At 54.8% G+C, this 22,060-nt stretch overlaps 1 protein-coding gene across 1 annotated transcript in view; it reads right to left on the reverse strand.

Annotated features, from left to right (window-relative positions):
- Positions 1 to 22,060, reverse strand: part of ZNF536 (zinc finger protein 536) — a gene marked incomplete at both ends in the record, with an annotated part of 92,560 nt that overhangs the window by 69,268 nt on the left and 1,232 nt on the right. The window contains 1 exon segment of the mRNA XM_021709639.1: positions 20,876 to 22,055. Coding sequence (XP_021565314.1) covers positions 20,876 to 22,055 — 1,180 coding nt within the window.

Raw genomic sequence — 22,060 nt, forward strand, 5'->3', positions numbered from 1 at the left:
CCCCTTCCTCCCCACAATCCCGCCCCCTCCTCCCATCCCCGATCACAGCCCACCTGGGAGGAGGCCATCGACAGCCACCTAAGCAGCGGCATGCCCTAGAAATGACTCTCACTCATAGACCACTTGGGTTCTGGGTTATATGTCTTCCCCCGGAGACCTGGGCACTGCTGAACTCCCCCAACTGCTTCACCATCAGCTGAATACTGTGCTTCCAGCAGTGTGTGCAAAGACGCGGGGGTGGGGGCGAACTTTGCTCCGCCCCCCGGCAACCTGGGTCGAGAGTCCCAGGCAGCCACTGTCCGCCTCTGGCCTTCCTGGGTGGCCCCAAGTTGCCTGCCCCGTCATCCCCATGATGGCACAGGGTGGCAAGCTGTGGGAACTGTGAGTTGACGGGGCTTCTTCAGAGGCCCAGGGTGCCCGCTGTGGAATGCGTGCACCTGTGAAGGGCCGCAGTTCATTCACAACTGCAGACACCCCTGTGGGGCCTGCCTGCATCCGCCCAGGGTTGCCGGGTCTTCCAGAGGCAGAGCAGGGGGCCGGTGTACTCACTCGCAATGTTGCCCTTGAGGAGAAAGGTCTTCCCATGGAGCCCACGGCCAAGCAGAGGTGGGATAAAGCCCACGGCACGCCGGGTTTCTTGCAACCTTTCTTTCTCTCACTCTGTGTCTGTAGCACTGGCTGGGTCAACACCACCACCTTGCAGGGGACAGCCAGGAGGCAGCGCCTCGTTGCACCAACTGGGTCTGCGGCAGGCTCCCTGGGCCGAGTCATGGCTCTCTGGGAAGGGCGGAAGGCCCGTGAGGCCTGAGGGACTGCCTCTTTCTGGGGTGGGGAGGCCACTCATCTGGCCTCACTACGTTCCCAGCCAAGAGCTGAGTGAAAACAGTTCTGCCTGGAAGTCCCATCTGAACCTTCGGTCCAAGCTGAGGATTCCTCTGCCTCTTCTCCTTTACGGGCCCCCGTGCCTAGCACCTGTCTGTGCCCAGGCACTGCTTGGGACCGGCACCCAGAGCTCCATGCTCTCGGCACATGCAGTGTCGACTCTTCTCTCCAGCATGCCAGCTTCCCCGAAGACCACCTCTCCATGCGCCGAACTGCCATGCACTTTCCCGTCTCCCACACCCTCTACAAGAAGCTCACAGCCCTCACAAGCCCCTGTGGGGCCCACACAGTGAGCGACACTTGGACAATGAGGTTTAGGCTCCCAGCTCAGTACAGACACCCCATCCCAGGTCACGATCTCCCAGAATGGAGACAGGAAACATGCGCTCAGCCAGAGCCACCAAGCCCGGCCCGGTGCGCGGGGCCACGTGCAAACAGCAGCCACTAGTGCTCTGCCAGCCCGCCAGCACCGCGGAAGCCGGCTGCCACGCTGGATCCTTCCTCCACCTCACTTCAGCTGCCCGGCCTGGCTCTGCCTGCCTGCCCTCCGAGACGTCAGAGCCAGTCAGGGCATCCTCCCGGCCTCAACCCAAGTCACCAGGTTCCCCTCTTTGCCTCGTTCTCGCCACGAGCCCAGGTTGTGTTGGGGAGTAAGACAGAGATTTTATTCTTAAAAGGCACAGGGTAGACTTTAAGAAGTATGTTGAGTGTCTAATAAGACATACTGGAAAACGGGGCTGTTTTCTGGAAGTTTCAGCTTCGGACAGAAACCGCGCGGGGTTTCTCGTGTGAGTGGCCAAACATTTTCCATGGGCACCGTCGCCCTGTTGGTGTTCTCCGACCCAGCCTAGGCTCCAGGCAGTTGAGACCACACGCTCCCTTCCCTTCCCAGCCCCGCTTCCCTGCCCTCGCCTGAGTGAGGACTGGACTCGCCAGGCCACGGCTGGCAAGTGCCGTGGACACAGCTCCCTTTGGAGGATCGGGAAAGGAACTATGACAAGACCCCACGCCCCAGCTCCCAGGAACAGGGTTGTGGCCTCCTCGAGGCGCCCAGCAGCCTCCCAGCGGCCCAAGTTCCGGCCAGAAGCCCAGCCCGGAACTAGCACTGACCCCAGAACTGGCCTTCAGAAGCGCCAGTGCCCAGACCCCGCCACGCAGGGCACGGCTGCAGAAAGAGGCCCCGCTGGTCCTGGGGAGCCAGTAGAGCAAGATGCGATGCACGGCCTCAGCACAGGGATTTCCCAACCCTCCGTGCTCCAAGCTGGCCGGCACAGAGCTCCGCAGACAGCCCTTCCCCACCACGAGCAGCCCTTCCCCACCACGAGCAGCCCTTCCCCACCACGAGCAGCCCTTCCCCACCACGAGCAGCCCTTCGCCACCACGAGCAGCCCTTCCCCACCACGAGCAGCCCTTCCCCACCACGAGCACTACTGCCTGAGCTCTGTCTCCCGTGAGTGCAGTAGCACCATTAGTCTCTCACAGGAGCGGGAGCCCTGTCGTGAACTGCACACAAGAGGGACCCAGAAATGCAGGGCACAGTCAGAATCACGTGTTCAAATCACCCCAAAGCCGTCCCCACTGCTGGTCGTGGGAAAATCGTCTTCCACACACCGGTCCCTGATGCCAAGAGGCTGAGGACTGCTGCCTTCACCGGTCCAAAGCCGCGACTCTGCCCCCGGGCGGGCGAAGAGGGGGAAAGAGACCCATCTTCCCGCCTTCGTGCGGTTCTTCAAATGTTTACTGAAAGAACCAAAAGTGCCCGCGGAGGGACGGGTGAGCACGCAGAAGGCGGTATATGTACAAGCGGAAGCCACCTCAGCCCTCCAAAGGAAGGAAGTTCTGCCACGGGCTGCAGACGGCTGACCCTTGAGGTCACGATACAAGGCGGAACGCATCGGTCCCCAAAGGACAAACGCTGCAGGGCTCTCATTTGAGTGGCCAATTCCTAGAGAACAGGTAGAACAGAGGTGAGCCGGGGCTTGGGGAGAAAGAAACGGGGGTTGCTGCCTAACAGGCACAGAGCCTCAGTCTGCCACAGTAAGGGAGGGGACGGCTGCACGACTGTGTGGATGAACTCGATACCACCGAACTGTGCACTCAGAAATGGCAACGGTGGTCGGCTCTATGCTACGTGTTTTGCCACACATTGCTTAAAAAGTGTGCACTGAGCCTCTACCCCATGGCAGGCACTGTTGCAGGCAATGGCAACACCACAATAAACCAACCTGGGAGAGGGAGACAATCAACAGGCAGGGAAATGGATGGACAACAGGAGCCGAACAAGAAATCGCGAATCACGAGCGAGACGTTTCCCAAAGGCTTCCAAGGTGCTAACTCCACAAACGAGCATTCTCAGAGAGTGACCGGTGAAGGCACATTTCACACTTGGGTCCTCGGAAAGGCCTCCTGGAGGAAGTGACGTCTGAGGCGAGGACCGGACGGAACCAGCCGGTGACGGTCAGTCAAGCACGTGCCTGAGAGACAAGACACGCAGAGGCCACTGACCTTATGGACTGGAGGCAGAGGGGATCGGGGCCTCGGCAGAGGGGGGCGAGGGAGAGCAGTTCTGGGGTCCTGCTGGCTGGGGCGTTTCTTCCACAGGCCTGAATGGGAAGCCACTGGAGGATTCTGGACATAAAAGGGGTGTGGTTCAAGTAACCTCTGCGCTTGCCTGGGCCGAACTGCCGCTCACCCACCATCCCTGGCAGCTCCCGCTCTTAGCTCCAGCTCAGAGTGCTGTATCCCTCAGAGGTTCTGGTGTGGTCCCTTCACATCCCCTGAGGAGATGCAGCTGGCATGTTGGCTTCCGAGCCTCCACGCGGCCTTACGCTCCCTGACGGGCTCGGACGAGGAGGAGCCCGCCCGGGAGGAGCCCACCCCGGAGGAGTCCAGCCTTAGCCACAGGCACACTCCTCCTCCTCCTCCACTCCGGCTCCCTCCCCTCGGCTCCTGAAGCCGCACCCTTCCTCCATCAGGGTCCAGACCCCTCGGAGATGACAGCATTTCCTCATCTACGCCGCAGAAAAGAACCGCCGCTGACCCCAAAGCACCAGGCTTCACAACTGTAGAGCTGCCACGTGGTCTCTGGGCGGAGTGGCCATGTGGTCTCTGCTCCATGGGATTTCCAGGAAAACTTCCATCCAAGTCAGGGCTGCCTGAACCACCGCATCCTGTCCCCTGGCGTTTCTCTTTCTGGCTCCGCGAGACAGCTGGTGGACGATGTGTTGGGGTTTCAAGAAAGGGAGATCCTTCTGTGAAGAGCACACAGAGGACACAGAAGGCCACTGGATCTGAATCCCCTCAAGGGCCCAGTCCCCATCTGGCCCCAGGCTTTGGCCAACACCCCTGACTGTTGCTTCTGTCAGGCACCATCCTCAAGACCCTACCCTGTGTTGAGCTTGGTAGGACTTACTTCCAATACCCCATCCCCTAGGCCTGCAACCCTGGATCATCCATGGTGGCCACAAAACTTGGACAGCTAAACCCAAAAGTGGCTGCAGGACCACTTTACAGGCTGCTGGCAACCAGGTGTATGCCTTTAAACACCTGCAGACCAAGGGTGGGGCATTCACTGTTAAGCTATCTCACCATTGCCTGGGCTTCCTACAGGCCCATGTTGGTACAGCTGCCGCTCTATCCGTGAATTCCAGGAAGAGCAAAGAGAAATTACTACTTCTAGAGGCAGTGCAGAGACTTGGGAAGGAGGGCGGTCATCAAGGAGAAGCTGGACAAGGAGCAAAGGTCTCAACTGTCCCCGAGAGGGAGTCCCATGGATGCTGATGGCAAACTGAATGCATCGCCATGAGGTCTGCTCCCTGGGCCACACACCCATGCCTGTGCCCATCTCAGACCCCTATACTCCCTCATGCACGCAGGCGCCCTTCCCGGTTCACAGTAACGCCCACTGCAGGTCTGCAGGGCTGGGCTCTGCACGGTGACTTTAGGTTACTTGGCAGCTAGAGGGACAGTAGCGGGAAGGGTTGGATCCGGGCCGGCTCCCGGGCAAGTGCCCTTGTGCTGGGAGACAGCATCCCCCATGCCATTCCGTATTAAGTCAACGCCCACTCCCTGAACACCTGCTGGACTCCACACTCCCCGTAGGGGACGTGACGAGCACGCCCCGGAAGACGATGCAACCCCGGCTCCAGGCACACAGCCAGTGAGCTCCAGAACGGGGGACCCCCCCAGAGCCCCAAGCCCCAGCTTCTTCCGGGGAAGCCTGAGGCTGCAGAGGCCGCAACTAGAAGATGCCGCAAGGCAGGGCTTTCTGCACCTGCCAACGTGCACCCCAGCAGCCAGACCTTCTGTCTCAGGCTGAGCTAGCAGTGGGGAGGGAGGACCCCTCAGTAGAGCCTGAGCGCTAGGAAAGGTGGCAGGGCTGTGCTCAGAACCCAGCGACTCCTCCTGCAAGGAAAACTGAAGTTTATAATCCAACTGGGAGGTCAAACCCACCCTACGCAATAATAAGCCATCGCACTACCCAGTACACACACCGTAATCACACAACATACGCACAACCCACGCCAACACAGGCACACGTGGATACAGACATTCCAACACACACACACGTCTTTATTCATGTACAAACATACCACTGGGCCCCAACACTCACAACCACCCAACACAAAGTCCAACACCTACACCAACACGCAATCACATACCTGTATCTCCACACACAGTATGTTGCTGACCCAAACCACACAGCTGCAGCAACGTCATCGTACACCCAAACACCACATCCTGACACCTCCCCCATACCACGACACCTACTGACATTCACATCCCAATACCACCCTCACCTGTACACACAGCAGTTCACAGAACCAATACATACACATCCACATCCACACCAAGATGCCCATAGCCCAGGACACACGTGCCAACACAGACCTAAACACATGCACACAGGGCCATATATACCCTTAGCAATGCACACCCCCAAATTGAGCTCACTGCTGAGGCGAGTGAATTGCCTGCGCCTGAGGGTTTGAGACCCACCTGGGCAACTTGGCAAGACCTCATCTCTACAATAAATCAAAAAATGAGCCAGGCGTGGTAACGTGCGCCTGTAATTCCGGCTACTCGGAAGGCTGAGGCGGAAGGATCGCCAGAGCCCAGGAGGTCAAGGCTGCGGTGGCCGGGAGTGGCCGCTGCACTCCAGTCTGGGTGACAGAGTGAGACTCTGACTCAAAAAAAAAAAAAAAAAAATTGAGCTCACTTACGGATATACATACAGAATCACCACGCCCACATCCCAACACATACAACAAGCATTCAACACGCACACACAATCGCCAAGAATGAACCTGCCGAGCCACCCATGACAGCGGAATCAGCCCCCCAGCTGAGCCCTGGGACCTCTCCCTGAGAGCGGCTTAGGTGGGCCCAGGGCAGGACAACAGCTCAGAGCTTCCTGCTCTGTGTGGTCAGTGAGAAGCGGCTGCCTGGTTCAGCCTCTGGTGCCACGAGGCCCACCCACAAAGGACTCGGTCGCCCCCCCCGGAAGCCTTCCCAGAGGACCATTCTGCCCTCCTAATTTACGCCTCTGGGGACGGTGCTGACTGGGGAGGAGGGCTAGAGGCCTCCCCTTCCCGTTCTCTCATCTGCCGGTGGGGGCGTCCCCCCTTCTGGAGAAGGAGCGGGCTGGGAGAGAGTTGGCTTTCGGGGTGGGGAGCTGTGGACATGTGCACAAAACGAGGCTAGCCAGGGACAGCCATGTCCTTCTGCATGTCCCCATCTCTGCCCCTTCACCACACGCCCAGCCCACCTTCCCACACAGCGCTGCAAGGAGAGCACGTGAGAAGTGGCCAAAGAGCACCACAGCCCAGGAAGGGACCAGGAGACCGCGGGTTAGGCAAGCTCACACGGGCAGAGAGCCATGGGTCCTGGGCTGTCCCCGGGGCCATGCGTCTGGGGCCTTGGAGGGGCCTGTGTCCCCTTGCTCCTCCCTATCTTGGGCCACTAGGGGCACCTGTGTGACCTTGCGTGGGGGTTGGGGGGACACCCCCAAGCACAGCTTTCAAGGGTCCCCTCAAGTCTAAGTGGGAGGCTTGGGGGGTCCCGCCAGACGTTGGCGGTGGAGCCAAGCGCCAAGCTGTCCTCCTTCCCCCACTTCCTTCTTGGGGCCTGAGAGGACGGGCCTTCACTGAGACACGAAAACAGGGAAGAAGTGACCTTTGACCACCTCCTATCCGTCCTAGGAGATGGGTTTGCCAGGGTGGAGCTGGGGACTGGGCTGGCGGGCTAGATTCCGCCTTCTGCTCCTTCTGCACCTCTCCAGCGTGACTCGAGGGGGCATCAAGAGGCGAGAGGTCAGAGAGATGGGGGTTCAAATCCCAGCTCCACCATTTTGCAGCTCTGCAACTCAGTCTAACCTTTCCGTGCCTCTGTTTACAGACCTGCGATAACCTCTCCCCTCCAGACAGTCAGCTCCAGAGAGCGGATTCCCTGAGGTGCCTTCTGTGAAGCACTCCCAGACAACCGGGAAATGGAAGCCCAGCGCTGGGTGTCCAAACTCCCTCTGCACAGCCCCAGAGCCTTAGGTGCCAGCCACTCAGCAGGACCCTGTGGTCCTATCTCACCCTGCGCCCTGTCAGAGCTAACACAAGTGCAGGATGCGGCAGGCACCTTGTTCTGCCCAGAGAGGAGGCAGTGAAGGTGGAGGAGGTGGCAGCAAAATAAGCAGGCTTCCCCCTTTGCCTGGGAGGCTGTCCACGGCCCTGCGCCCTGTGTCACAGCCTGAGAGTTGAAACCTGCTGCTTGGCCACTTCCCAGCCCTCCTGCACGCGTGAGCCATCCCCCAGAGTCCGAGTATCGTCTCCTCAGGAGCAGGAATCCGTTTCTTCTTGGGCCCTACCCATCCCTTCCCCATAAGGTGATCAGGATACAACCCTGGGCACCCGGCGGCCACAGGGAAGACATGGTGGTTGGCTTTTCCGGTGTCCTTTGTCGCTTCTGGGTTGAGATGAGACTCGGCATTCCCAAACAGAAAGAGAAGAGGCAGCCGGGCTCAGTGGCTCCGCCTATGATCCCAGGCCTTGGGAGGCTGAGGTGAGGGGATTGCCTGAGCCTGCGGGTTCGAGACTCGCCTGGGCAACTTGGCAAGACCTCATCTCTACAATAAATCAAAAAATGAGCCGGGCGTAGTGGCGCATGCCTGTCGTTCTAGCTACTCAGAAGGCTGAGGCGGAAGGATCGCCGGAGTCCAGCAGGTCGAGGCGGCGGTGGCCGGGAGCGGCCACTGCACTCCAGTCTGGGCGACAGAGTGAGACTCCAACTCAAAAAAAAAAAAAAGAGAGACGAGGCAGAGCAGACCCCTGGAGTAAGCGACCAAAGAACTAGCTCTCCTAGAATAAAGTCTTCGCTTTGTGACTGGGGATGCGGAGGTGCAGAGCCTCCTTACCAGGTAGGGACTCTTCACCACCTTGCTTGGGGACGCAGAGACGTCTCCCGAGGCGTCCTGAGTAGGAGGGCCAGTGCTTCTGCTACCGACAGAACCTTGGAGCCATGACAACATGGACTCTGCTTCATTGCTCCATGTCTCTTCTACCTGAATCGCTGTGAGAGAGCTCATCTCTCCTATTTTCAGCTATGGGGCTGGAGGGGATCACATTCTCTCCTACTACCCCTCCAAGGGTTAACCCTGCTTCACATGAGCCAAGTGGTACATCCTGTCCCCCTAGTCACAGCAACTGGCTCCGAAATGGGAATAATAATACAATAAAACACAATAAAATGCAAGGAGATCGTTGCTAGACCTCCAGAAAGAGTGTTCCTCTGTTTGGTGGTGTGGGGATGTGAGCTATGAGCTGTGGCAGCCTTTCTGCTACGACGAGGCGAAAAGGTCCTCGAGGATACCGTTTGAGCTGCTAAATCCACCACACTTGGAGCCAGACCAACCCCCAGGCCTTTCAGTGACATAAGCCACTGAACCTCTGTGGTTCTAGTTGCAGTTAAAGTCAGTTTGAATTGAGACTCACTTGTGGCAGTACAGTGTGTGGAGAGAGTCACCAGGGACTGAACCACCTTGTATCGACTCCACATGCAGGAAAAAAGTTGCCCCCCCGGGACCACCATTGCTACTTTAGAAAAGCCCCCATCACCCTCCAGGGGAGATGGTGGGGTGAGGGCAACTGATCCCACCACCATACCGGGCACCCAGGTCCAGGACGACCAGATTAAGTGAGACCTCATCAGGGGGGACCAGCCCTCTGGTGCTGTGCAACTCCCAACCACCAAGCTACTGGCCAAATTTCCCATGTTGTCCAGTTTCTGTATTACATAGAGTAGAAATAATTCTAATAACAGGCAGGCCACTTTTTTTTGGCGCACTTACTCATGCTGGGGACGGTGCTGAGCACTACAGAGAGGCCAAGGCTACCACTGTTTTTATTTTGGAGAAACCAAGGCACAGAGAGGCTGAGGAGTTCTCGCTGAGTCCCTAACTCCTAAGGGCCAGTCCCGGAGCCCTCAGCCAGGACCCCCACGCTCCCCACCTTTCGGGCAGCCTGTGGGGCGGGTCCTCGGGACCGGAAGAGCCAACCCGCAGCCGTGCTGGGTGAGGGAGGGGCCTGGTGGTGTCCCTCTGTCTGCAGGACTCTGTGTGCACATGTCCAGGAGGTGGGAGGGCGCCTAGTGGAAAGGGGGACAGAGGAGGGTCATGGCCCCACGGCCTTCCTGGCGTGACATGTCAGAGATGACGGGACAAGGCTCTCCTCCCACAATCCGCCAGAAACCGCTGAAATCCTGAGACCCTCTGAAGCCCAGTCTTTTGCTCAGGGAACAGTGGATAAAACCCTTGAAAGTGGCCCTCAGGCCAAGGGAGAGGAGAGGAGGGGGAGGTTAAGAGGGGTGTCAGGGCTGTCCACTTCCCCACCCCGACTCCAACTGTGTGGACAACAGCGGAGGCCCAGAGAAGGGAAGAGGCCTCCAGACAGTCCAGCAGGACAGTTCCAACACGGAAGTGTGGGGGACCCACGCCCCACCCCGGAGTGGGTACGCTCTGCTCTCGGCCATTTCTTAAGCATCAGAACACGTATCTGTCACTTAAGCTAGTGTCCGAGCTTATGGTGTTTGTGTCCTTAGAACATAGAGGGCAACGTACTGGAAGAAATCATTTCTACCTCGTCTCATCGTTCGTTCAGCCCATGACCCGCCATGCTGAAGAGAAGGCGATGACCACAGAGCCTGCTGTCCTCTGCTGATGCTGGACATCCTGAGTCCTTGAGGCTGCACGGGCCTCCCACGTGACCCCGGCCCCCTGTGGGGAGGTGTGGGCAGTTCCCAAGTCAGGAAAGGAAATGGGCCAAGTAGGAGCCCTCCTTCCCAGGGTGAGTTCTCAGCACGCACCACCTACAGGGTCCCAGTGGGAGTCACACCCCCCCCCCCCCCCGACCGCCTGGCTTGCCCTTCCCCCAGCCCGGGGGCCGCTGACTCACTTGGCAGTGTGGTCAAGGGACCCTGGGACGGACAGGGCCCGCCCCGGTGGGGAGAGCACTCCTGCTTCCTCAGACGGCTCTCCCTTGGGCAGGCCCCCATGGGGCCTGGGCATGCAGCATGTGGTGTGCTAGCAGCCCGACCCAGGAGCCTCCCACTCCTCTGGGACCGGTGCCACAGCAACCCTGAGGGCCCCACCCTCCGCAGCTCCCATTCTGTCTTCCCTCTCCATCCCTTTCTGGCCTGGGGCCTTCCTCAAAAGCACCCTCTGGACTCTTCTCCCAGGGCCTCTTCTGTAGAAAATCAGACACTGACTTCGGCTGCAGCTCAGTGCCAGAGAGAGAAGACAACAGCCAGCCAGTGTGGCTAAGAGGGTGCTTGCTTCGTCCAGGAAGTCACCAGGATTGGCCAGATTTTAGAGAGAAAGTTACTCCTCCTTGCCAAGGAAGTTACTTAGGTGGTTGAGAAAGTTTCTTATACTTTTAAGTCCTTCAGGAACAAATGTGGGCACCCAGAGGCTCTAATAACCCTCAGGGTAAACATTTCTATGCATCGATGTTACCCTGAATTACTTGACCAGGGCACAGCGGCTGTGAGCTTCTGGAGTCGGAGGCAGGTCTCGAACTCAACTTCGCAACTCCAATAGCTGATGAATTGCTCAGTGTTCAGAACCTACACAAAAGCATTTCACCCTCCAATGAGTAAATAAATGAATGAACGACTGAATGAACAAATGAGTGTATTTAGGAATGAACACATGAGTGGCAGAGTAGCTTGAGGACAGGGAGCTAGCCAGCTTCCAGGAGACAGGTTTCAGTATCCTCTTAGGAGGAATTTTCTCATGAAACTCCAGGGTGGGAGGAAGTGCTTCAAGCCACAGCACGCTGCTAGGGAGTGTGCGTCTGCAGCCTCAGGGTTGCCTGCCTGTGGCCCAGACTCCACTGCTTAACCCAAGGAAGTCCGTGTACAGACGCTCAGAACCATCACGACACACGTGCTGTGAAGATGTTCACCCAGTGCTGCTTTTCAGAGTGAAAACATGGAAAGGTCTCGAGACCTGGGTCCAGGAGTAGGGGACTGGCTAAACCGTTTGATAGAGGTGTCTTTTGTTTTCTTTGTTTCCCCATATTTCCAGTATTTCCTGAAAGAGCATATTATTTGTGTTAAGCGTGATGGCGTGGGGGGTGGGAGGAAAGTACAACATTTACTACAGGACAGGAGTCTGCAAACAATAGTCCGTGGGTCAAATCCAGCCTGTTGCTTGTTTTTGTACATAAAGTTTTATTGCAACACTATCGCAACCTTTTATTTGTTGCAGAATTTAGGGTTTACTACACAGATCACATGGCCTAAAAAGTCTAAAATACTTATCACCTGTCTCTTAACAAGAAAAGGTTGCTGATCCTTGTGTGGACTATTCAGGAAACAAAAAATATTTCAGTAAGCACTTATCTCGAAGTATGTATCTTATGTTTGGGGTTTTTTTCCTAAATGTACTTTAGGTGCATAAAAAAGGCTGGAAAGGTATAAATGAAAATGTTCACCTAGTATTTGATAGATCGGTGGAGTGACTATAGTCAGCAATAATTTATTATACATTTCAAAATAGCTAGAAGAGAATAACTCAAGTGTTCCTAGCATAAAAAAGATAAACATTGAAGGTGATTGATATCCCAACTACCCTGATTTGATCTTTACACATTATATGACTGTATCAAATTATCACATGTATCTGAAAAAATACATCTATTATGTATCAATAAAAACTATTTACTACTTGAATGAAAAATAAATGTTCACAGTGGTTATCTCTGAGTAGTGGTAAAAATTAGTTTTGTTTATTTGTATCAACTAAATGTCTAAGATAAACAATAATTCCTTCATAGTAAGAAAAAACAATAATGAAAGGCAATTAAAGAACAACGCCAGTCACAAACTCAGCAGATGTCCCTCCTGGAGGAGACAAGGTGGAAAGGCTTTGAAGGTCACTGGTAAGGACATCCGAGGGGGTCAGACCCCCGTTGGCAATGGACACAAACATCGCCCCTCCCTCTGCAGGGACTATGATGTCACAAGCAGCAGCTTTGCTACTTCAACTTTTCAGGACAAATTACTAGAAAAATAAAAATAACCGAAACATCTATTTGAGCCAGCCCCAGTGGCTAAGGAGGTATGCTTGCTTCCTCCAGGAAGTCACCAGGATTGGCCAGACTTTACAGAGGGAAAGTTACTCCTCCTTGCCAAGGAAGTTACTTAGGTGACTGAGAAAGTTCCTTATACTTTTAAGTCCTTCGGGAACAAATGTGGGCACCCAGAGGCTCTGATAGCCCCCAGGGCGAACCCGCCTATGCGTCGATGTTACCCTGAACTACTTGTCCAGATTAAACACGATGTATTTGGCAAGAGAGGGAAGCCTGTATCTGTCTTGGTCTTCAAGAAAGCAACCACTCCACACGTTTCATGCGGACCTCGCTGCAGCAAGTTGGAAGTGTCCCAAGACGCCTCTCAGGATGACTGAGGACAACCGAGAGTGTCCAAAACCCACGGATGGCGACCTCCGAGCCAAGAGCTTCTGGACGTCGCTTGAACGGAGAGGAGAGAGCGCCGTGGTGGAGCCGGGTCACCCAAAACAAAAGAAGCTAGCCCCGGCCAAATTCCAGTCCCATAAGCGGCCTCTGCAGGGGAGGGGCCTGATGCTTCTGTGGAACGCTCTTGACCCAAAGCACGGAGTAGAAAACCTAAGAGGTTCCCAAGAAAAGCTACAAAACCATCCCGTCCTTTGGAAGTAGGGGATGAGGGGTCCAAGCCACGCCCACCCACCCGCTGTCTCATGCCCGCGTGTGCGAGGCAGCATCCCGCTGGGCCCCCGGCGGGGAGGGCCGGCCCGTGTGCTGGGGCGGGTAGCCCAGCCGAGGAGTCAGCCTGCGCTGTGCCTCCCGCTTCGCTCCGGCACAGGCCGCGTGCCACGCAGAAACCCCAAGGCGCACAGCAGCAAAGAGGGGGGTCCCATGAGAAGCGAAGCCCTGGACAACTTGCCCTTGGGGCGGGGGAGGCAGGGGCGCCTGGACGCTGCCCCGGCTTTCCGCACAGCTCCATCCTGCCTCGGCCCCCCGTCAGGCAGCGGTGTCCAGACACGCATGGTTGGGGGACTCTCCGGACTTTTCTGAAGACGTGGATCAGGGAAAGGATGGTGGCAAATCTCTGTGCTTAGCCTGGCCCTGTCGGTCACCAGCCAAGCCGTCATGGTCTAGATCCCATCTCACCCGCACATTTTTGAGGCACAGCACTTGTTTCCTACAAAATGCTCATCAGGGCCATCGCCGGAACTAACCGGAACCGTGTGGCGGGCTCCATACTACCACAGCCACGACATGCAAGGACATAGGTAAAGACAGCAAGCAAAACGCAAGACAAGATAAATCGATGGAAACACAGCCCTAGGAAAACGTGCGGGCTCGTAACAACGGAAGGCTCGACCGGACCGGGCTCCAGAACGACTGGGAGGCCTAGCCGGGAGGAAGCCGTGTGCACACCTGTTTCATCCACGTAGCTCCCAGAGGACCCCGGCCCAGCTCAGGTGCCTCGACGCTCAGCTTCTGCCCAAGAAACACACCCCAGCGCTTTGCCCGAGTCCCGTTCCCCTCCGTTCCTTTTGGGAGTGTCCACGGCTTCCCAGGAAGGGCTTTCCAGATGGCGCCTGGCTGTGGCGGTGCCAAGCTCCACAGCTTAAGTAAATGTTGCCATCGCCCCGTCCTGCCAGCAAGAGGCAAGGGGGACCCAGGGCTGCTCTCGGCGGTAGCGACGCTCACTTCCCGGGCGATCACAGAGCCCCCCACCACCTGTCTGCCCCCTCGCCCCGCCCCCGCTCAGACAGCCTTGTTCCTTTCCACCTTCACAAGCCTCACGGGGCCCGTCGGAGGCGGACAGAGGAGAGGGCGGCCGAGGGAGGTGAGAAACCCGGAAGGGCGGCGAGCAGGCCCGAGGGGCGCAGGTGGCAGAAGCTCCAGCCCAATCATCCCAGACTTGGGAAGTTTGCGCAGATCCAATCTCCTGATCTCTGCAGGTGTTTCTCCACCCCTGCCATCAATGCTCCAAAACAGCTCTGCAGTTAAAGGAGTTAACTGCTCCCTCCTCTGGCTTCACGGGCTCCAAATGCTTCCAGGGGCTCCCAGCACACTTCTTTCCCCATGATCCCTCTGCTCTCTATCTCGGGATTCCCCAGGAATCCCAGCATCTTCCTCTAGAATCTGGTGGCGTCTTGAGGGCCAGGGTACCAGGAGGCGGGCTGAAGCCTGCCCTGTCCCCCCGCCCCAAGACAGCAGGGCTACCTACCTGAACCTTCTCCCGGTGGCGGAGCTGACCTGGGAAACCGGCTCAAGTGTAAAGCCAGAAAGCCTTCTTTGCCTTACCCGTCCCTGGAGTTCTTGTGAGCAGGACACAAAGCTTCCCGACCAAGGAAGGGATTGGAAGGAATGGCAAGCTGGCGGAGAAGGGTTCCCAGTGGGCAGAGGACCCCAATCCACCCTCCACATAGAGGCCGCCCGGCTTGCAGAAACGGCCCCAGCAGTGCTCACACGACATTGTGGGCAGAATCTCTCAGGGACCTGAAGGCGGAATAAGCAAGTGAGCGGGCGAAAGGCAGCCCCTAGAGGCTCACGATATCCGCTTTGGGCCAAACCTTCAAGCAGAGGACACACTGTGGCTGTCTGCAAAGCACACAACTGATTCCAGCCCCAACGCACCCAAGGTGGCGGCAGGGCCTGAGCCTGGCACCTCCCATTCAAGTTAATGGAAGTCACGCAGCTAAGGCTTCATGCTCTGTTTTGAAAATTGACTGCTGAATTCTTGGCCTCATTGTAACCTGTCCTTGGCTAATCTGTGTTTTCCTTATTACCATTAAATTTAGATTTCAAATGAACGTTTCCGTTCCTCAAGCTCACATCTGAGGGCAAGAAAGCACCACTGAGCTCCTCATGAGCAGCGATGTGGGAAACACACATGCAGAGAAAGAGGGGAAGCCCTGGCCACACCATGCCCACCCTGCAGATGGGCAGAGTGAGGTCGTCAGGCGAACAAAGGTAAGGCTGGAGTGAGCCCTCGGCTCAGAATCTAATCCTCGGCGCGCCAAATGGTGTCCTGGGAATCCTTTGGAATGAAGAGGGGCCTTTGCTTCTGGGGTTTTGTGTCGCACGTCTTTTATGTCACATTCTCAATCTGAAGACGTTTAGAGGCAGCACAGTCTTCTCTCTGTCTGAAATGCTAAGTGACAGCCGCATCGAGTAGCCCCAAGGACCTGGGATTTATAGCTCCATGTAAAGGTGTGAGAGAGATGGCAAAAGCTCCAGAGGGTCACTGAGAGTTCCCAAATAATTGCCTCTAAACATGACCGTAAAAGTTCGCCAAGTGAATGGGAAGTTTATAAAAAGGAGCTGCTCCTGGGTGTCCGGCTCTCAGGAAGGAGGAGAATGATGTGGTGGCCGCAAATGAGCCAGCCTCTGAGAGCCACTGTGAGCCCAGCATCAGCGGACTGGTCCGAGTAGCCAGTCAGGACCCCACGGAAAGGCGACAGGCCAGCAGGAGGACACCTGGGCCTCTGCGCCTCGCCCTGCCTGACATTCCCCAGGAGCCAGCCGAGTCCTGGCCAGCCCATTCGCCTGGGCGGGCAGCCGCCTCAGCCCTCAGCCCTCGGCTCGGAGGATGGCCTTGGCCAGCGTCTGCCTGGGCACAGCTTCGGCACACATGAGCCGAGGCTCCGTAAATCCCCACAAACACGGCGGCCGCCTGCACACACTTCCATGGCAGGGTGGAGGGGCTGCATATGGCGCTCGGCTTTAACAGCTGAGCTTCCAAAAGAGTGCAGCTTTCATCTCACTGAACCAGCTCCCAACTAGGAGGTGGGGAGAGAGGCCAGGGACAGGAAAGAAGGAAGTCGAGGTGGGCAGGGGAACTGTCCATGTGAAATTCGATTTCACAAGGCATTTCAGACTATGATCTGCTCAGAAGCCCCCTCTGAAAAATTAAATAATAGTCCCTATTTGTTATCCCTAAGTTGAGTCATTTCAAGTTGCTGAAATCACCTTAAAATGACTTATTTGGGGGACAAAAATGAAGGAGTCCATCTATGATGAGGGAATCGCGCACATGGTTTAGACGGAGCTAATTTTTTTAAGTCAATGTATAAATGAGATTATTGTTTTCCAAAGTTCTGCTCAGCAGAGAGATTAGTTGCCACGATGCCCAGGGGGTGTCCCCGGGTCCTTTTTTAATTCCCTGCCTGGAGGCGGAAGGTGGTCGGGAAGGAACAGGAGGAAGGAGCCTGATAGGGCAGCTTTTCTGGAATTGCCTGGAAACTTTTACTTTCTGTTTCCTCTGCTGATAATGACTGTCTTCGGCTCTGCAGCCAGCTCCCTCTTCCCCCTCCCAGCCCCCTGTTGCTGCAGCCTCCCTGAGCTCCAGTATAAAGTTTGGCTTTTGCAGCAGGAAGCAGCTGGGCCAAGCAACCAGCGAATGATAATGACCTCAGAAATCTGCTGTTCGCTCGGCAACAATAGGGTGCTCAGTCTACTGGAAAATTGTGTTCATCAGCTAACTCTGCTCAGTTACTAATTGACATTGCCAAATATTTTAAGAACAATTGGAATGCACAAGCAAAAAAAAAAAAAAAAATGAAGATCTTAATCCTCAGACTTAAATTTTTTCTTTTTCTTTTTTTTTTTTCTCTTTTGGGTGCCCGGATTTGTTTGTGTGGACCAGGCAGTGGTGATCATGAATGGGGGCAGGGAGGGGGAGCCACATGAGAAAAAGGGGTGGAAAAGAAAGAAAATCTATCATATCACTATACACCCGATGTAAATGCAGGGAACTCAAGATAAAGGCCTTTGATGCGGTGGTCAATGGGCCTACACAGGACTGAGACCCAGCATTTCAGGAATGCGGCTCAGGCGACAAAAGAAGACCCTGCAAGGCTTTTAGCCCAGCTGATCAAATAATCCTTGTCCATCACAAAATATTATACCAGAAGTAGGAGGGGTTAACGATATTTCCATCTTCGTATCTCTCCCTGGCTTTCCATTGATCACGCAACTTAGCCGACTTTATTTAATGAACAGAGGGTCAATGCATTCAATTACCCCCTCCCCACCATCAACACTTCAATTATCCCCACTCCAAAATTATGGGGAATTCGGAAGGTAACTGCCCTGTTGGATGTAATGAACAGTATCGTTTCTTAGTACATTAAGTTTTAATTATTCTGAGCGTGATTTCCAAAGCAAAATCTGAAGAAACAGAACTTGGGTCATTTTCTGACTCAGAGGAAAGCCAGGACCCGAGCACTACCTTGGAGGAGGTTTTGGAGAAAGATGCAAAGATTAATGCCATCAGAGTGTTTGCACGCAAGCCAGAAATGAGGAAGCATCATAACAGCCGCCCTGCTTTCTAAATGTCATAAAAGAGTAAAATTTATAAGCTGCTGCTTTCCAAATAGTTTCCCTTTGCATGGTACACGGAGGCAGAGATGACATCGACTATGGTGTGAAATTATTGGTAAGTCAAATAAACAACAGCACAACAAAAATAAAACAAAGGGGAAAGATGGGGAAGTGATCTGTGTGACTAGTTTTGTCCATTTTCTGTTAGAAAATATGACCTCTCAATTTGTCAAAGGTCCTGGTTTTCGCAGTTGATCTTAAGCTTGGTTCTCAGCAGTTTGGAGAGCCAAAGAACAAACACATTTTCTGGTTCACTGGAATCATTTTCACATGTTCACTGATTCAAACATTCTTTTGCTCACATAACAAACAGCTGCATCCCACATTAGCCTAGCCAGTGACAGTCGCCCATCTCGGCAATAACTGTTTGATTGCAAACTTGACCCCTTCTCCGTCTCGGTCTGAGCAAGACATTTTTAAACAGCCACTCCGTTCCCAATCCTCCTTTGCAAAGAATTACATCAGATAACAAAGGACGTCGCTGCCACTCATTGTAAGCCTTCTTCTGGAGATCTGTTCTAAGAGGCTCTGTAAAAAGGTTTTTTATGATGAATTCAGAACTACTATCATGTTAAGAGCAGCGATTTATAAAGAAGAATTCATTGGTTAAGATCTGAAAAAATAGTTTCTCAGGCCCTACTGACCCAGTTTTCAACAAAAAAAGAATCAAGTGATGCAAATTAAGTTTTGCGACATTGTTATGCAGTCTGAGAAATTTGTAAAACCGTGTTTTGCAGTTATTTCTTAATAGAAGCCTTAATAAGTACTTCTTTCTTTACTTAAGGGCTTAAAGATTTTTTTCTCCCCTTCACCTTGCAGGTTTCTCTTTAGCAGGTAATAACAAAATACCTATTGTGTCAAGATTTTTATTTAAATGCTTATGTTAATCGCACTTTATACAAGCCATACTTGTTAGAAATAAGAGGGAAGACTAACCAGATTTGGTTAAGGTCCTAAATACCAGGGAAACCTGAATGCCCCGACGTGCAGCTGATTTGGGCTGCATCTTGGTATGCCATCAATTTTCCTACTTAGTCAGAAAATTATGAAAGGGTCTAATTTGAATATGAAGAAGACAAAGAAGTCAACCAGAAACGAAAGAATCGGTATTCACAACTGCAAAATACCTCAATGAGAGAAGTAAAAGTAAGAAGATAACCGCAACTCAAGTATAATTCTCTTTTTGAGTCTTCAAGCAAAATGGGCTTTTTTCAGCAGAGTATTTAGAGACAGGCAAGCAACAGAGATAGGAATAGCACGAGGCTATCACTTGGCCAGAAGGTGAGAAAAACACGGTAAACACGTCATTAATGAAGCCGAACATTTGGTGCTGGAATCTTCTGCTGAGACCTTTTTCATTTCAGCAGGTCTGAGAGAGGGAGGGAAATCTGTCAATGTTAACTCCACGCCACTCCAAAAACTGAGGGCAGCCGGTGTGCTGTCTGCATTCTGCCTCTTAAAGGTCCCCAATCCCCAGAAGAGGAGACCCCTTCCCAGGAGGCCAGAAACAGTCCCTCCAGACCTGGCACTTTGCTGTCGCCACAGAGCAGAGCTTCATCTCTACAGAGTCCCTGCTGTGAGGCCGGGCAACTTGAAAACCCTTCCCTTGCATCCTAGTATGTTCCGTGTGGCAGCCACTCCATGTAGTATGACCTCACGCCTCCGTGGTACTCATGCTGCTGGGTAGACGCTTCCAAAGTGTCTCACCAGTAATAAATCACAAACAAGTCCAGGACTCCAGCAGCAGACAGTGTGTTTCATGGGTATTTAAGCAGCGGCATTAAGTGCCATCGGAATCTCTGGAATGTGCAGACCAGATTTATGTGTCTTAACAATTCTTTACTGGTTTGTAATAAGCCAGCAGACTCACACTTTATTTTAATACTAATTTTGTCCTAGAAAAAGAGTAGGCCGAAGCATGACAATAACAACAAAACTAAACTGGCATCTACTTAATAACTGGAGCAGCGAATTGCCTCCAAGACCAAAATATGTATCAGAGCCGAGAAGGGGGGAGTGGAAGAAAGAAGAAAAAACTTTTCAGAAATGACCCTCAACAGTGTGATGCCACCTCTTTAACAGTGGGCAATGCAGTGCCTCGAGGTGCCTCAAACTGTCTTTCATTTTCTAGACGTAATGGCTGATTGCAGAAATCAATGTTGCCATTAGTAACAGGGTATTTGTTATGGCATGATTTCCTCTGTTGTTAGGCTGCAGAATGATTACAGTATTAGCGTGGTGCTTTCTTTATAAAGGGCTAGAGATATATAACTTTCAATTTACTAGCCATTAGTAAGGGCCTTTGGAAGTAGGGGTGAAGGCGACACCCCACCTGCTGTTCAGGTGGTGATTTTAATCTAGCTGTCTTAGGCTAGTGTTTTTTTCAAACTGGGCCAGGAAGCTTCAGCATTTCACAGACGTTTTGATGACAGATTTTCTGCTTTGCTATTTTAGACCCCAAAGCTGTATCGCCCGTGTAAAACGGTACGATTTAAGACAGGCAGTCGCACATCTGCGTTTCAAACCCCTGTGCTTTTCCCAACCGTCAGGGGAAAGTGAGCAGGCTCTTCGGGTCAGACTACCCTGATAGGTGAGCCATGCTGTAGTTTTGGGAGGGAACAGGAGACAGGTTTGGCTTGGGGAAGGAGGCCAGGGTGTCTAACTCGGAGAAATCTGGGAAGACACTAAGCTGAAAGAAAGACAGCGAGGGTCTGAACCTACACATTCACATCCAGAGATGAGGGGACCACAGACAGGGGCAGGGCATGAGATGGGGCTGGGCTACTGTGGGGGAGAACAGGCCCTGCCCCCCTGAAAAACATGTCACCTGGCCACCCCACCGCATGGGAGCCAGTGCTCAAGGGAAGGCCCAAGAGGTTAAAGGGCATCCTCTCCCTGGAGGCAGAGTGGCCTGGAGGAAAGCAGGGTGCGGCCCAGCGTCCAGCCCGTCCACTACACACTGTCAAGCCCCGCCGACCTCAGAGCTGACTTGAGGCCGGCAAGCAGAACCAGGCCGCCCGGGCAGGGAGCCCCTGCGGTGTCTTGCCCCGTCTTCCCCACCAACGTACCTGAAGAGGACGGCGAGGAGGGGTGCGGACTGTCCTCCTGGGCGCTCCCCGTCTGGGAGAGGCCACCTCCGACCCCGCTCTCCTCGGTGACATTGGAGGAGCCCGGCGTGGTGGAGCGGCTCACCGACTGGGACTCCTGGTCGCTGCCCGAGCCCCGCCGCTCGTCCAGGCCCGCGTGCAGCCCGTCCTCGTCGCCCTTGCGGTCCCGCTTGTGGACGCGAGAGTGCACGACCACCTGGTGGTAGGTGCGGAACACCCGGCCGCAGTCCGGGCATTCGGTGGGCTTCTCCTTCAGGTTCCCGGGGCCCTGCAGGCTATACTCGAGCGCTTGGTTCAGCCCGTGTGACAAAAAATCCCGACTGCCTTCTAGAGGGTCGAGCTTGTTTGGCAGGTCTCTCTGATTGCCCACTTTAGCGCCGTGAACCAAATCAGCAGGCATTTTCTGCTTGGAGCCATCTGCTCCCACTAGCACGTACTCCCGCTTCTCCTTGTCAAACACAACTCCGGCGTTTGCCAAAGCGTCTTCGTGGTTCCGCTGAAGCTGATGCTCTTTAGACAAGAAGCCGTGTTCCATGGCCATGCCCCTGGCCATGAGCTGCCAAGCCTGGTAGCTGTTGACGGGGTCCATCTCGGCAGCCTTGGCAGCCGCCTGCAGCCGCTCGATGCAGCTGGATTTCAGGGGCGGCACGAGGTTGAGGCAGCCCAGGAGGGAGTGCTTGTCCCCCTCGGGGACGCCGTGCGCCACGCCGGGGAGGGGGGACAGCAGCTTCCCCAGGGCCTCCTTCTCCTTCAGGGGCAGCTCGGCCTTGCCGTAGAGCTGGCCCGGCTCAGCCAGGCCCGCCTTGTCCGGGGCCACGAAGCCCGCCTGCAGGCAGGAGAGGTACCTAGAGTACAGGGTGGCATGCGCCTCCTGGGCCACGCCGCCCAGGGGCACGGGCGCCTCGGCGTCGCTGGGCGACTTGGTCTTCACCGACAGCTTGTTGAGGTGCACCTTCATGTGGTTCTTGAGGAACCAGGGCTCCTTGAAGCGCCGGCCGCAGATCTGGCAGCAGTGCTCGAAGGAGTCCTTGTGCTTGCGCATGTGGCCCTTGAGGAACCAGGCCTGGCTGAACACCTGGCCGCACACCTCGCAGCGGAACTCGCTGGCCGCCGGCTCGCCGCCGCCGCCGGGGCCCTGGCCCTGCG

Source organism: Carlito syrichta, unplaced genomic scaffold (genome assembly GCF_000164805.1).
Source record: "Carlito syrichta isolate Samal-C Ts95f unplaced genomic scaffold, Tarsius_syrichta-2.0.1 Scaffold269265, whole genome shotgun sequence".
NCBI classification, from domain to species: Eukaryota; Metazoa; Chordata; class Mammalia; order Primates; family Tarsiidae; genus Carlito; species Carlito syrichta.